Genomic DNA, 17,777 nt, shown 5'->3' on the forward strand with positions numbered 1-17,777 from the left:
TGCATGACAATTGGTCTGTCAAAAGGTTTTTGAAAGATAAACTAGAATACTGGTTGTTATTGCAGTACTTTGGTCGCGTACACATGTTCATGCGGGGAGAAAAATGTATTTAACTATCCACTGTGCAGAAATGCACACTATCTAACCAGCCTGTTTTTTGGCTAATTTTGTGCACATTTAAGCTTGTGTATAGCTGCTGGAATATAAGCTTCAACAAAAAGGGTAATAATAGAGCAATTATATGTTTTGTTAAATGATCAGGTTTTTGTACAGCATACTGAAGGTAACATGCTAATGCTTTTAGTTTTTCCGGTGGTTATTGTCAGTATTTTGGAGTGTAGGAGAGGAACATACTTTTAAACATCAAGGTTCTTCTGTAGCGTACATAATTGTGTGTAAAAGCAATATATGTGCACCTAACACACAAGATGGAAAGATCGGACATGCAGTAATTTACATAGTAATTTAAGTTGGGGAAAAAACACATCCACTAATTTTGCCAGTATAAGGGCATCTCTGCAATGTGTCAACTGGGAAAGGCTTTTCATGGGGTTAGACACAGAAGGAAAATGGAACATCTTTAAAACATTGCTTTGTAGGTATACACAACAGTATATCCCCCTTGTAAGCAAGGAGAGGCATCGCAAAGCAAAACCTTTATGGCTGAATAAAAGTGTTATTGTCGAGGTTGGTAAGAAAAAAGCTGGGACAGCAGAAACTTTCATCAGGTACAAGGAAGCAAATAAAGCATGCAAAAAAGCTATCAAGCAAGCTAAAATAGAAATGGAAAGGGATATTGCAGCTAGGAGTAAAAAGAATCCTAAATTATTTTTTAATTATGTGAATAGTAAAAAAATGAAGCAAGAAGGGGTGGGAACCTTATTATCACGGGGGGGTAAGTTGGTTGATGAGAACGGGGAAAAAGCTGAAATTTTGAACTCTTATTTTTCATCTGTCTATACATCTGAGGAGCCAGCTAATGAAGGCTTCCCTTTTAATATACCCAGTTCTAGTAATTTAGCTACTGGCACGTGGGTCACTCAGGAGGAAATTCAAAAGAGACTTGAACATGTAAGGTAAACAAAGGTCCAGGGCCGGATGGGATTCATCCCAGGGTATTAAATGAGCTGAGCGCTGTGATTGCCAAACCTCTTCACTTAATTTTTCAGGATTCATTGAGGTCTGGCATGGTGCCGAGAGACTGGCGGATTGCTAATGTGGTGCCGTTATTTAAAAAGGGATCCCGTTCTCAGCCTGAAAACTATAGGCCTGTTAGTCTGACATCAGTAGTAGGAAAACTTTTGGAAGGGGTAATAAGGGATAGGGTACTTGAATACATTGCAGTTCACAATACTATTAGTTTGTGCCAGCATGGTTTTATGCGTAACAGATCTTGCCAGACTAATTTAGTCGCCTTTTATGAGGAGGTGAGCAGGAACCTTGATGCTGGAATGGCAGTTGATGTCATCTACTTGGACTTTGCTAAAGCGTTTGATACAGTACCTCACAGAAGGTTAATGATCAAATTAAGGAATATTGGCCTAGAACATAATATTTGTAATTGGACAGAGAACTGGCTGAAGGATAGAGTACAAAGAGTGGTTGTAAATGGAACATTTTCTAATTGGACCAGTGTGGTTAGTGGAGTACCGCAGGGGTCAGTCCTTGGGCCTTTGCTTTTTAACTTGTTTATTAATGACCTGGAGGTGGGCATAGACAGTACTGTTTCTATTTTTGAAAATGAGGTTCAATGTTGATAAGTGCAAAGTTATGCACTGTGGTAGAAATAATATAAACGCAAACTATCTACTGAATGGTAGTGTGTTGGGGGTTTCCTTAATGGAGAAGGATCTAGGGGTTTTTGTTGATAACAAGTTGTCTAATGCCAGGCAGTGTCATTCTGTGGCTACTAAAGCAAATAAAGTGCTGTCTTGTATAAAAAAGGGCATTGACTCAAGGGATGAGAACATAATTTTGCCCCTTTATAGGTCCCTGGTAAGGCCTCACCTTGAGTATGCGGTGCAGTTTTGGGCTCCAGAGGGATATTAATGAGCTGGAGAGAGTGCAGAGACGTGCAACTAAACTGGTTAAGGGGATGGAAGATTTAAACTATGAGGTGAGACTGTCGAGGTTGAGGTTGTTTTCTCTGGAAAAGAGGCGCTTGCGAGGGGACATGATTACTCTGTACAAGTACATTAGAGGGGATTATAGGCAGTTGGGGGATGTTCTTTTTTCCCATAAAAACAATCAACGCACCAGAGGTCACCCCTTTAGATTAGAGGAACGGAGCTTCCATTTGAAGCAGCGTAGGTGGTTTTTCACAGTGAGGGCAGTGAGGTTGTGGAATGCCCTTCCTAGTGATGTGGTAATGGCAGATTCTGTTAATGCCTTTAAGAGGGGCCTGGATGAGTTCTTGATCAATCAGAATATCCAAGGCTATTGTGATACTAATATCTACAGTTAGTACTAGTGGTTGTATTTATAGTTTATGTATGTGAGTGTATAGATTGGTAGGTGTGGGTTAGGTGTGCTGGGTTTACTTGGATGGGTTGAACTTGATGGACACTGGTCTTTTTTCAACCCTATGTAACTATAACTATGTAACCTTTTTGTCTAATGAAAGCTGCCTGACAGTTTAAAAGAAAAAACTCCCTTTGCAGCTCTCTAAAAAAAAAAACCTTTTTGTATATTATGATGAAACCTCCTTTCTCCTTATTGATACCCAAATGTCTGCTGGATAGACCTACTTGTGAATAAACTATCCAAGAGTTTATTGTATGGCCCCCTTATATATTTATACATACAGTGGCTTGCAAAAGTATTCGGCCCCCTTGAACTTTTCCACATTTTGTCACATTACAGCCACAAACATGAATCAATTTTATTGGAATTCCACGTGAAAGACCAATACAAAGTGGTGTACACGTGAGAAGTGGAACGAAAATCATACATGATTCCAAACATTTTTTTACAAATAAATAACTGCAAAGTGGGGTGTGCGTAATTATTCAGCCCCCTTTGGTCTGAGTGCAGTCAGTTGCCCATAGACATTGCCTGATGAGTGCTAATGACTAAATAGAGTGCACCTGTGTGTAATCTAATATCAGTACAAATACAGCTGCTCTGTGACGGCCTCAGAGGTTGTCTAAGTTAAATTAATCACAACTTAAATGTTCCACATTTGGTCAAAACAGTTTTTTATTGTGGTGCTTAACTGTTATTATATATATATATACATACATACACATAACACAGAAACCAAAGTCCAGATGCTAAAAGTAGCAGTGCAATAGGCAAACCAAATAAAAAGACATTTAGCTGGAATTAAAGCATCAAGTACAACTGTATAAAGTCAATTTCAAATCTAAGGAGTAGGGTGAATACTTGATATGAAGGTGATGGTGTTTGAAGAAAACCTCTCCAGAAGCCAAGCTCGACTGAAACTCATTTACAGTGTTAATCTTGAGTCATTCTTGATGACATCTGCTGCACCTAACATTATAGCAAAATATATCATTTGGTGATGCAGTCCATGATCTGTCACAGGGTGCCATTTTTGGCAAAGAAATTTGACAATCGACTCCTCGGAACAATAGATGACAAAGCTGTGCTGAGTGTCCTGTACTTATTATTTTCCAATATTAAATTCTTCTAAAGTTCCTGCAAAAATAAGACATTGTGTTAAATATGTTTCTACCAGTTATTCTCCACTCCATTCATCAATAATTAACATAAAGAAATATATATTCATTTTTAATTTAAGAGAAAAAACAGAAAAAGAGATTTTTTGTATAACTTATCGTTAAATCTTTTTCTCTCTATTTCATTGGGGGACACAGAAACCACTGGGTTAAGTTCCTTATACCAGGAGGGAGCACACTGACACAATTAGGAATTAACCTATCCCACTCAGTTTCTCATTTTTGGTTAGCAACTTGAGACTAAGATGGGGACCCCTTGGAGCAACAAAAACTGAAGCCTCGTAAAAACCAAGCTCATTTCGGGCCTGAGGAATTGTTTTGGGTTGGGGCAAGAGGGTGCTCTTTTTCCCTATCGCTTGGGAGATAAAATCTTCTCCAGATCCTATCCGAACAGGCATTTGCCTTTACCAGGGTGCGAGAGGATGGCAGAGTAGAAGGGGTGGGGCTTCTCTTTGCTGGCCTGTTCTAGAGGTTGCCTTATCCTTTCTTCAGGGAGAGCCTGACCGCTTGTAGTGGTGCTGTCATCCCCATGGAGTCTCTGTGTGTGGCCAGTCTGTGTTCCTCCCCCTTACTGGGGGGAAAAAACTCATATAGGTCTGGATGTTCTACTTGCTTGCAAGTATCTCAACCCCTGCAGAGGAATCACACTTTGGGGGCTAACTCCTGAATCCAGGTGTGGCCCTAGCTCCTGTCTCACCCCTGGTCTCAGTGCTACTCACTGACCGATGCAATGCTTGCGTGTGGTCTAGATGGAGACCAAGGTCCTACCTCCTATTCGAGGACACTGAAAACATTAGAGTGGGACAGGTTAAGCACAAGGTATATATGGAGGGGAAAGGAGGAATTCTTAATTGTGTCAGTGTCCTGCCTCCTAGTAAAAATAGCTTAACTCAGTGGTTCCTGTGTCCCCCAACAGACATAAGAGAAGAGCATGAAAAACACACTACACATCTTATTGATATGTGTTGCATATAACAGACGCTACTTAAAGATTATAAGATAATTTTTGCTCAATTTTATATTCATTAATGCTCTCCTATACTCTAATTACCTGGAAATTGTTTTGGAATTTGAACCCATTTCGTCATATAAAACAGTGGGCTTCAGATAGAACTCTTGTGGTCTAGAAGAACTTTTACAAAAATAGCTATAAAGCACTACTTTAGTGATCACCAATTGCACAAGCAGAAATTTATTAACAACATACCTTTATCAAACTATAAAATAATGTGTGCTCTAATCCTACCTGTTTATAAATGCCCATAAACCTTGTACCATGTTCATCAACAAAGTCCAAACTGGCCCAAATCTGGCAAGCCAGGCTGATGCCCTTAGCACACTGGTACCATTCAACATGCATATACAGTCTAGTAACTATGCATGCTCATTCATCCATACAAACCATGGGTCACCACTTTGGATTAAATACTTTTGTGGGTTAAGGAGAATGCACAAATATATTAGTGTTGTGACCCACAGCAAACTATGAAAAAAAGCTCGGGAAGTCCTTGGTGTACTATAAGGTAACAGTATCCAGGTCCTCCAACACAGCTTTAAAAGAATGTAGACTTGTCACTAATAGCACAAGTGGCATATTTATTATAGTGTGTAAGCCAGCATAATTGTGATATTGCCCATAGCAAACAATCAGATCTTTGCTTTTGTTTTCTAACTTGTAGATGACCGTGATCACTGGTGATGTGGCTTACACAATATAAAAAATATGCCCCCAATTGTACACTCTGCTAAAGTCTTAGTTTGTTATTCCCTAACAATAACAGGCAGATTCCACTGAACTGACTGACAGAGTGACTCAATGACAGACCGAAATGTCGTAACTGACCTCTCCTCAGCCAGCTAGAAAACTCTGGTGAAGAATATGCCCCATGTAGCATAAGTCTTAATACTTTTGTGCCCTTTGGCCCAAAAATATTATGCAGTGTCTGGTGTGGACTTAATAACAATACCTTTTGTGCTGGCCTTGATTTCAGTTGTAAGAACAAGAAGACAGTGTTGCTTTCCTTTGATTCAAAAAAGCTTTCGTAATCCTGTTGAATACAAAGATGGTATGATTTTTTTGAAAACAGAAAGCAAAACAATGCCGGAACAAAGCAAATGCAGCACATTTTGTATTTATTTATAGTATTGTGCAAATCTCCTCTATCAGCATAATCGGCTTAAAATGACAATGTATGTTGCACAATAGGTACAAGAAGGACACACCATGCTAAAATGATCTTTCATATTGCTTGTATCACATCTCCTGTTTAATGTTCTAAAGTACAATACTTTGTCTAATCCCAGTAGGCCTAAATATCAATGCTATTTAAGTGATGGAGCAATGCAAACAGCATGTTCAAACCACAGTCTTTTATCAGGCTATTTTAATGTACGGCACGGGATCCATTATCCAGAAACCCATTTTCCAGAAAGCAACAAATTACAGGAAGGCTCCATTTTGATTAAAAATTTTCATAATAATAAAAGAGTACCTTGCACTTTATTGGAGGCAAAACAATCCTACTGGGTTTAATTAATGTTCAAATCATTTTTTAGTAAACTTAAAGAATGGTTATCTAAATTACAGAAAGAACCTTTATACAGAAAACCCCCAGTCTCAAGCATTCTGGATAACAGGTTCCATACCTGTACAACTGCTTTTAATATCTAAGTCACTAGCAGTGTAATAGAATATTAGTTAAGTTTGCTACAAGGCAACTAATCAATAATAACCAATCAGCAGGTTTAGCTGTTTAGCAACCAATTATATTTTTGGTTAAAAGGTTACTAGAACATAGCCATTTTTATTACATTATGCCACATGTAAGTAACTTCACACATTTTTCACATATCACTATAGGAAGTGGTTAAAGGCAGATGAGGGCTTAATTCCTAAATTACAATCACAGTCTAAATGCCATGTGTGCTACAGGCCTTATTGGTCAACAGCTTTGCAACCAAGTTTAATGATACAACTAATACACTGCAAAGTCAAAAATACAAAATAAATCTAAAAAAAGAAAGGAATTTATATAAAGATACACTGAGTGATTCACAAGGCTAGAAACTGCCTCTATGTGTTTAAGTAAGCCTTTGAGTATATTTTACTAGCAGTTTTATACCACTAAACATTTCAGTGCTTTGGTAACTGTTTGCATAATATAAGCCTCAAAATAATTTAGGCGCAAGTAACAATTTTGCTGCATACAATATGTCATTGTGATGGGAAGCTTTTCTAAACTACAATTACCAAAGTACTTACTGCCCAAAATGTTAAGGCTTTAAAGGAAAAAGAAAGGTAAAGTCACTTGGGGGTGCCAAAATGTTAGGCACCCCCAAGTGACTTTAACCGCCTACCTTTTACCCCGGGCTGGTGCCCCTGTTAGGAGAAAATAGCACCAGCCCGGGGTACCTGGAGCGCAGCACTTCCTCCTTCCGCCTTCCACTTCCTAAACTGCCGGTGGCCGGGCATGCACAGTAGAGCGAAAAAGCCGACTTAAATGTTTAAATTCGGCTTTTCACTCTACTGCGCATGCGCGCGCAGCGAAGCCGGAAGGAGGAAGCGCCGGCAGCTACCCCGGGCTGGTGCTATTTTCTCCTAACAGGGGCACCAGCCCGGGGTACAAGGTAAGCGGTTAAAGTCACTTGGGGGTGCCTAACATTTTGGCACCCCCAAGTGACTTTGCCTTTCCTTCCCCTTTAATATAAGGTTTGTGTTCACAAAAGGGCTTTCATAAAACTAAATGTGTAATGTCAGACTGGAAGCAGTGAACCAGAGGCATATTGTTCTGGGTTGCCAAAAACTGTACAGTTGTACAATACAAGCTGATCCTCTCTGAAAAAGTATATTTTAAATTAGAAATTTACTATGCAAACTTTTTTTAATGCAGTAGCTAGATAGGGATTCTGAAAATAGTGTTTTAGTGGGAAAAGCATGAAAGGCTCTTATATTAGAAGTTACTAGTTGAAATTGTGCCATTTTAGGACAATATGGCCAGTAAAATGCACTGTTGAATTAGGTTGAATTAGTACCTATATTAGTTTTCACTGTTGCATTAGTGCCTTCATATTCATTTTAGCTCATACATACTAAACCAATATGACTTCCATGTATCTAAATTTAAAAATCTTTAAAAACCCACTATAGAATTAGGTCAAATGTTTAGTTTAACATATATTTCTCAATTAGCAAAAATATTTTCCATAAGCTTTCAAACCGACATTTACAAGGTTGCAGCAAGAGTGAACACAATGTATATGTAATGTATTATATTTCATATACAAACTGATTGCTGATTTCCTTTGAGTATCTGACATTAATTTTCTTTAAAGACAACTTTATTGTCTGACAAAATCCATACAATGTCTGCACCTCTGATTTCACTTTTTTTTTTTGCTCCCCTGAGGAAAACCTTAAACAGGGGATCTACTGTACACTCTCTAATGCAAAGACAAAAGTAGTTATAATGAGTAAGAGACTCAAGGCAATCTTTTTTTTCAGCAAAATGTTAGAGCAGCAAGTTTATATAATTGTTATTTTTCCCTCCCTTCTCTAAAAGTCTCTGGTCAGCATCTGGGCACTGGTACTTATTCATATGTTGTTTCACTTCATGAGCCAGAACTGTCTGACCTGAAGGGTAATTTTGGAAAATGAATTGTTATGCCAAGAAACAAAAGAATACCAAATATCACCCGTGCTACATTTAATTCGACTCTGCTGTATAAATCTGGTTTTGATTAAACTATTTTGGAAGAGAGTGTAATTAGCAGATGCTTACAATGAAAAGGGCATTGCACTTGCTAATATGTATGATCCTTGCAAAATTCACAATATCTAGCTGACTATGAGATGTATCAGAATATACAGCAAGAAAGTGCCCAATTTTAACACTCATAGCTAAACTGCTGCTGTAAAAGACAGGTTCTTTTTGCATATTTAAATTAAAGTTTTGCGTAGGTTCTCCTTCCTGTTTAATGTATATTTTGTGCTCATATCTGTGCATCTTTTATTGTTCTAACCCACAATGAGGGAGTTTTTATTTTAAGGTGTGTTTTGAAACACCTGTTGTGAAAACCTAAATACCTTTCCACACATTGTTGAAAAGTACACCCACCCTACTTTTAGTCTGTGCAAAACCTGTATTCCCAGATTTAAATGAAGGGAATACATGAAAACTAAATGAGTAAGATAGCCACATAGAAGCCACACCCTAAGAAGCGTGGGGCCCATTTATTAAAGAGGGCAACTAGCTAAGCAAGCTGCACAGCCACGGTCCCTTAAAACTGTATATAGGTAATACTGCTTTACCATTAACTGTGTGATGCACACAGCGGAACTACACCCAAAGGCAGTAATTCTAGAGTTCTAGTTACCTTGTTTGCAAGAGTGCACTATTATTAGGCAACAAATGATCCAGAAACACTGCTTTATGACTGAAAAGCTGTTTGATAATAATCATTCATAGCTTTGTTAACTAAAAGTAAACATTAGTTACCATTCTGAAGAAAATGTTTGTAAGCACGTTTATATAGTGCAAGAGAACTCACTATTAAAATTATCTTCTCTACGCAGCACACACTTAGCAAAGTCACACCACAAACTGCAACAACAAAGCAGACCTTTTAGCCCTGTGGTATTATCCTTTGTGACAAACAAACCTCATTTTCTGCTTGATAATTTCCTATGGCCCCTAAGCTTCTCAACAGCTGCACAAAGCACACTGAGCATGCAAGTATTGCAGACACTTCTAACAGATTCCAGTACAGGTATCGGACCCCTTATCCGGAAACCCGTTATCCAGAAAGCTCCGAATTACGGAATGCCCATCTCCCATAGACTCCATTTTAATCAAATAATTCAGAATTTTAAAACTGATTTCCTTTTTCTATGTAGAAATAAAACAGTACCTTGTAATTGATTCCAACTAAGATATAATTAACCCTTATTGGATGCAAAACAATCCTATTGGGTTTAATTAATGTTTTATTGATTTTTTAGTAGACTTAAGGTATTGAGATCCAAATTATGGAAAGACCCCTTATCCGGAATACCCTTGGTCCCGAGCATTCTGGATAATGGGTCCTATTCCTGTATCAGTATACAGTATGGTGATCCCCTGTGAGGAGTCTCATTCATCACTACTAAAGAGATGATGAACATTAAGGCTGGTTCAGTATATAAAATATGGCATTTCTAGCCAAATTCATTTTTAGCGTTTACTTCTCCCTAAAAAAAAAAATCTGGAATATATTCATTAATTATTTGCAAACATCTAAAATTATTTTGACATTATTTTGCTTTTTTCCCCACAAAAGACCCTTTTCGAATTGTCTGCATTTAAACTACCATACTGCTTAGACAGGCTGAATGATTCATGATGGAATACAACAGCAGTAGAATGTCTATTAGAGGCCATAACAGATGCTCATTTTTCAGTCTTGCCTACGTGGGGGTTAGAGTAACAAATATCCTAGCTCCTGCTAATAATAATAAACTAACAAAAAAGTAATGTGCAAATAATAAAGATTTAATGAAGAGTATTTATACAGTATTAAAAAAAAAACCTTAATTAAAAATAAAGGCACATTTTCTCTTACAAGAGGATTTACATTATCTGATGAATCTGGAGTATATTCTCAGATAGTATCAAACACAGTTTAAGGGTTTGTTCACCTTTTAATTAACTTTTAGTTTTATTATATGTGGTTTTGAATTATTTAGCTTTTAGATCAGCAGCTCTACAGTTTGAAATTTTAGCAGTTATCTAGTTGCTAGGGTCCAATTTACCCTAGCAAGAAGGCAGTGGTTTAAATCAGAGACTGGAATATTAATAGGAGAAGATCTAAATAGAAAGTAATAAAAAGTTACCAATAACAATAAAGTTGTAGCCCAACCAAGCAATAGGTTTTTAGCTGCTGGGGTCTGTGACCCCCACTGGAAAGCTGGAAAGACACATAAGAAGGCAAATAAATCAAAAACTATAAAAATAAAAAAATGAAGATCAAACAGCATAATAGGTAACCTAAAAGTAAACTTCACCTTTAGGCTTGGTTCGCTAATAACATAAATGATAACTAGCACTAGGGATACAGATAAATACCTAGAAGCTTACATTTATACAGTTTTTTGATTTAAAAAATTATTACTATAACAAGAGTTTTCTTGCTTTCAATTACCAAAGGTTAAATGTTGCAATTGAGCTAGTTCCTTATTGTGTATTGGAAAATCAGAAAGTGGCCACTGTGTACAAAATAGTGGAAATGTAGTAAATTATTTTAGTCATTATATGAGCTAAAATGTGGCAGGTACAATATGGGTGCCCCATGGGACCACTATGAGCATCAGAATATTATTCCCATACCTGTGCAAGAGAACAAGCTTGGTTCCTTAAAGGGGCTTTATCCCATCATGTTCAACATGAGTACAATGAATAGGGTTTACTGGTGATTGTTTTAATCACTAAAAATATGTTTTTTTTTTGTTATTTCTTGAGCTCAGCAGATAATTTGAAGCTACTTCTTGTTTAGTCCAGTTTACCAGTATACCAGTATACAACCCACTTTCTTTGCCCTTTGGTTAAAGAGGAAATGAGAAAAATACAACAATATACTTATCAACATTTAAATAACCATAGTGACCAGTAGTGTACCCTCATCGCACACACATGTAGGCCCCTGACCCCCTATAGCAACCACCCCCCTGCAGCCTGCATCAAAAGCTACAGGGCTGTAGCTGTGAGTTTGAAGCAGCTTGTTAGAGGGAACTAAATTAATGCAGCCTCCATGATCTTGGGCCCCCTTCTACACTGGGGCTCCCTGTCACTGTGGGGTCTACCAGATCAGACATACCCCCTAATTCTAAAAAACATTAAATAAACCCAATAGGATTGTTCTTACACCAATATGTATTCATACAGCTTAGTTGCAACCAAGTACAAGCAACTGTTTTATTATTACAGAGAAAAGGGAAAAAATGATAATTGCTTAAATATACTCAATAAGGAAATGGACATTTTGTAATTCAGAGCTTTCTGGATAATGGATTTCTAGATAAAGGATCCCATACTTGTACTTATGAAAAGGGAAAAGATAACTTATCAATTTCTGAATTTCAAAATCACAAGTGATATCCCATATGCCCAATACAAGACCATAACATATGCAGTAACAATTTCCTCAAAAAGAAGCAGAAGTTTTAAATTTGTGGTTGTTTGCAGCTGTTTTCCTTCCAAGTCCATTTCTGGAAATTCTAATTCAAGATACCTTGCAAGCAATAATTGTTTATTTTCAACTGGGAGGATTCAGTCAGAAACTGTACTTTATCCTTCATCCCTAACATTCTAGAATGTAGGGAATTTCTGCTTACATAAGTTTGCTGTACATTTATGGTACAATCCTTGTAACAAAGATCATTGCTACCAACTATAGAACACTTCCTAACAATATCAATAGGTTGCACCCCATGTCTGGTTTTAACATTCAAAAGAGAATCGGTGTATTAATGGGGCAAAAAATACCTGGATTTGCTTTGCTCTGTACAAATTCCTTTATCTACTGATAGATTTGCTGTCTGGGTTCTGGCCGTGCGTTGAGCACACACTGACTGCCCGGTAAGTGCTCCTGTGATCTTAAATTTGTTTAGGGCTCATGTATAATGCCCCATGCAGTGGCCAAAGTACAACAGAAGGCTGCGAATAGCCATTTTTTTGGCACTTTGCTCACTGCGTGGGGCATTATGCAAATAGACACAGGCCTCCACGTTCCATTTCAGAGCACAGAGGCCTACGGACTTTACTGCAAATGGAACACAGCCTGCATGAGGACACAACTGACTCAAGAGGAGCAGGTGGAGAAGGCAGGTAGGAGTCCTCCCCTCCCGTTCCTTACCCACTCCTACCCTGTGCATCAGGGCGTTCAGCTCCCCATAGCAGTTTTGCATTTTCAGCTGCCTTCTCTTTAAGTGATATTCTCATAGAGCTACAGAAATTAAGAGAGATCATAGGGGGCATGTTAGGTTCCTGGCAGGATCTGTCTGGAGCTACCACTGAATTCACATATAGCACTACCAGCAACTAGAATGTTGCAGTTTTACAAATATGAGTTTGCCAAGAGAAAAAATACAGAAAGAAATATGGTAGACATTACAAATATTTTGCATTAAAATCCACACTCTCAGAAATCCATATTCTTCTTTTGAGGGGCCAGTGAAGAATTGTTAGAAAACTTGTTTGGCTTTAAAAAACACCTGTTTTACTCAGGATAAAGGCCATGCTAAATATTTGTGGCTTTAAAAACCTATAATGGTCCATATAAAGCTTTCTTTATTCCTCTGGAAATACTGACATTATAGCCTTTTACAATACGAAAAGTATTGTGCTAGTGATGGGCACATGAAAAAGAGAATGGCATAAGCACTTACCCCACAGTAGATATTGTCATTGAAGATCTGTGGAGGCAGTGGATTACCTTGCTCAGGAAGCCTGTCCTTGGGAATATTTTTGTACATCCACTGTCTCTTTTCTTCTAACATAGTAATATCCACTTCTTCATATTCAATTCTGTTGGCTTCCAAAAACTGCAAAACTTCCTGCTGCCTCTTCTTGATCTGTTTATATAAGAACAAAAATCAAACCCTAATTTTATGGGGGCAGATCAGACAGAGAGTGTATTAAGTCAGCCCATGTATGGCTGCATTAAATGTGTACACAGTTGGTATCAAATACAGGTATTTCTTCCGAACTGGGATCATCAAGTATACACACATTGTATAACACATATCTTTAAAAGGGTCCTTTTGAATTGTCTTCATTAAAATTTTCCATAAAACCTTACTAGTACTACTGAGCCATTCCACCATTTCACAAAATGGGTATGGAGTTTGCATATATCATGGGCATGGCTGTCTGCAAATGGGAACACAACTAGTGAGACTAGACTGCAAATCATACAGTTTGCTGAAGGGCTGTGGGCAAAACATAAATGAAGATGATGTGAAACTTTAACAAGTTTTTTTTTTAACCTATATTCTTGCCCAATTATAGTTGTCTGGCATAGCAGGTATACTTTGGGATGGATAAACAGCACACCCTGAGTTACATCCCTTGTTGTGAGCTGCCATAATGTATTATGGACATATCACCACTTGCTGCATTAAAATAACTGTGGAACCCACTAGATATGCCATGCCCACTGACCAACTTGCATGCACACACCATACGACTGTGGCTTACAGCAGAGCAATTGGTAGTTGGCAGTAGGTAAAGCTAATCAGGCAGCACCTCTGTCAAAGCAAGTATGGTTCTCCCACCCATAGTAAGGGCTGGGTTAACAAACAGCTTAGATGGGATAAACCTCTTGGGCCAATAGCTGTCCTTTAACTTACAGCAGCGATCCCCAACCTTTTTTTTACCAGTGAGCCACATTCAATGTGCAAAGAGTTGGGGAGCAACACAAGCATGAGAAATGTTCATTAGGGTGCCAAATAAGGGCTGTGATTGGCTATTTGGTAGCTCCTATGTGGACTGGCAGCCTAAATGAGGCTCTATTTGGCAGTACATCTGGTTTTTATGCAAGCAAAACTTGCCTCCAAGCCAGGAAAAAATAAGCACCTGCTTTAAGGCCACTGGGAGCAACATCCAAGGGGTTGGGGAGCAACATGTTGCTCACGAACCACTGGTTGGGGATCACTGACTTACAGTCTACTACAATAGTACCCTACTACAGGGGTCCTCAACCTTTCTTACTCGTGAGCTACAGTCAAATGTAAAAAGACTTGGAGAGCAACACAAGCATCATAAAAGTTCATGGAGGTGCCAAATAAGGGCTAAGATTGGCTATTAGGCAGCCTCTATGCAAACTATCAGCTTATAGGAGGCTTTATTTGATAGTAAAATCTGTTTTTATTCAACCAAAACTTGCCACCAAGTCAGGAATTCAAAAATAACTACCTGGTTTGAGGGCACTAAGAACAACATCCAGTGGGTTGGTGAGAAACATATTACCTCTGAGCCACTGGTTGGGGATCACTGCCCACTAAATCCTGATTTGAAATGGTTACAGTTAAATGAAAAAAAAAATATATAGTAAATAGGCCTTGAATGCCCACTTTAGTAAATCCCTATGTAAGTATTTGCATTGGCTCAAGAGCAGAGCCAGAATCAGTAAACTGAGCTGCACAAAGCAAACCTTGGCCACTAGCACCATATGCACAATGCACACTAGTGATTTACAGCTCAGTGATACATTCTTATTATCTAAGGGAATATTCTGAGGTAATATGAGGCAAGATGACTTGTTTATCGGCAGGCTTATCTAGGCACTCCCATGCACAGGTTCATATTTCATTGTTTAAACCTCAAACTGCATTTGCACATTCCAGTAGCTAATGGAAGCAAAGCTGAAACACAGGGGTGGACATGAACTAACAAATAAAGGTGTGGCTGATACAATTAATTACATTAGAAAGAAGAATAACATGAAACAGACTTTTCTGGATGTGGGGTGGCCTAATATAAAAAGTCTATTCTTACAGGCCTGAAAAAGAGGACAGATTAGAATATGGGCAACAAAACCAGATTTTAGCCAACTTAAGTTTGCAGTGAGTCTGTCTCCTTAGTGACATTGCCACCATCCCCTTTGCTGAGAGGCTCTCCTGTTTATGTCAATATACAAGCGGATGAAAGCATTACTCATTAGTTTCATGCAGACACTCCTTATCTGTTTGCACAGACATAAAGTGGTTCAGCAGAACTGCTACAGCATGCACAATTAAAGGGGCATGAAAAAGCATTTTGAAAGGAACAGTTCAACTTTGAAAGTAACTTTTACTATAATGAAAATGGCAGTATTCTAACAAAATTTGTGTTGATTTTTGTGGTTTCTTAAATATAGCCACTTTTACTTCTGCAACTGTCAGTCATGTAAGTTCAACTGATCTCTGGCTGCTAGGGCTTCATTACCAAGGAAACTAGATAGCACTTTGGAAGATCAATAGAAAAAAAATCTGAAATAAGAAAAATGCTATAACTAAAGTGCTTGTTGGTTGCTGGGTTCAGTGACCCTTTATAACCAGTCAACATTTTGCATTTACAGGCTAGATATAAGCAGAATAGTAAGGATAATAATTAGTTTTAACATTTATTTATAAAGTGACAACATATTCCACAGTGCTGTAATTAAAATAATAATTCATAAAATATAAATAATTAAGACTGACAAATGTTGCTTTGAGTAGCTCCATCAATAGCATACTAAAACTACTTTGTGTAGAAGGCTTAGTTTGCCTTTAAAGCATATTAAGGCTAAACGGCAGTGCTATTTGTGCAACAAGTATCTGTTACTGAAAGATAAACATAAGCTTTAAGTTTGAGTTAGTCACCAGTGCTAACCCAGGGATTGCCACACAAAGAACAATGCCAATGGAACAACCCATTCCTGCCCAGAGCCATGGTCACAGCTATGTAGCGTAACTCCAGTTCTCTACTGGGATACTGACTCTTGGCCAGACAGCACCATCACCTATGGAATTCAGTCACAACTATTATAATACATATAGAAGAGGGAGCACTATCACAGCAAGATACCACAACATGTATACACATTTGCACTGAATTGTGCTGCACATCTAATTACTGCATTCTAATAGCCAAGCAATGAAAGTAAAGGGGAAGTTCACTGTACCCCATTACTTACAGTAACAGAGCTGGAGGAAGAGGCTAAAAACACCTTTATGACCATCCTCTCCCTGTGTGCCAGCCGGGCAAGGAGATCTTCTTACAGCAGGTGTGACAGCTGCTCCCTGGGATGGTGCGGCTTATCCTGCTTATTATGTGCCGTCTGTCTGGTATGTAAACTGGATCCCACACTGGGGAACTCCCCTTCCAGCAGCTTTAGCAGCTTCCACTTGAATCACTAACGCGCAACAATTACCAAAGTCTGAGCATCGACCTGCCTCCAGCAGCCTTCACAGCTCCTCCCAGGTTCCCTGCCAGGCCAGGAGGGGGTGGAGATCGCAGCAAAGGACTCTGGGTCCTACAGTTTTTTCTTCATTGCGGAGCTGCGATGTATTATCTGCGTCTGCGTCAACTAGATTGGTTCAAGGCTAAAAATCACACTGGAGGCGCATTAATATCAATCTTTAGCGCTCAGTTGCTTCACGTGGTGCATTGTTGTTGTTTTCAAGCATTTATTATGGCGATAGCCTGAGGCGCCATCTTGTGGAAGTTCCTGGTTATTATCTTGTATTCTGAATTTTGCAGACTGCAAAAAATGAAGTAGTTTGTAAACAGTTTGCGAGGACCTGTACTTCTACGTATAGTTATTAACCAGAAACAAAAGTAAAGCTTTGCAAATTAAGTCTTTTAAACATGAAAATAAAATTTTGCTTAAAGCAGGCTGTTCTTTAAATAAACACAGCATACTTAGATTGTAAGCTCTACGTGGCAGGGACCTCCTTCCTACTGTGTCTCATACCACATGGCACTTATATATATATATATTTATTGTATTTATTTATTATATCACTTGTCCTCCTTGTGTGTAATTTTGTATTCTGTAAGATTGTACAGCGATGCGTACCCTTGTGGTGCTTTATAAATAAAGTTATACATACATACATACATACATACAGCATAATGTAGAGCAGGGGTCCCCAACCTTTCTTGCTCGTGAGCCACAGTCAAATGTAAAAAGATTTGGGGAGCAACACAAGCACCATAAAAGTTCATGGAAGTGCCAAATAAGGGCTAAGATTGGCTATTAGGTAGCCTCTGTGCACACTAACAGCTTACAGGGGGCTTTATTTGGTAGGAAATTTTTATTCAACCAAAACTTGCCCCCAAGTCAGGAATTCAAAAATAACTACCTGGTTTGGGAGGACTGAGAGCAACATCCAAGGGGTTGGGAAGCAACATGTTGCCCCAAGCCACTAGTTGGGGATCACTGATGTAGAGCATGACGTTCTAAAGCATTTTAAATTGATCTTTATTTTTTATTTGTTGTTTTTAAAATATTTACTTTTTTTCTTCAGTAGCGCTCCAGTTTAGCAGCTATCTAGGGAGTTTAGCAGCTATCTAGTTG

At 38.4% G+C, this 17,777-nt stretch overlaps 1 protein-coding gene across 1 annotated transcript; it reads right to left on the reverse strand.

Annotated features, from left to right (window-relative positions):
• Positions 1 to 3,180: 3,180 nt before the first annotated feature.
• sh3bgrl2 (SH3 domain binding glutamate-rich protein like 2) lies at positions 3,181 to 16,720 on the reverse strand. The gene is given in 4 exon segments (NM_001016155.2): positions 3,181 to 3,660; positions 5,669 to 5,749; positions 13,120 to 13,305; positions 16,392 to 16,720. Coding segments are annotated over 4 exon segments (321 nt in total). The 5' UTR covers positions 16,437 to 16,720; the 3' UTR covers positions 3,181 to 3,651.
• Between the last annotated feature and the right edge of the window lie 1,057 nt (positions 16,721 to 17,777).

This window comes from Xenopus tropicalis, chromosome 5 (assembly GCF_000004195.4).
Source record: "Xenopus tropicalis strain Nigerian chromosome 5, UCB_Xtro_10.0, whole genome shotgun sequence".
Classification (NCBI taxonomy): Eukaryota; Metazoa; Chordata; class Amphibia; order Anura; family Pipidae; genus Xenopus; species Xenopus tropicalis.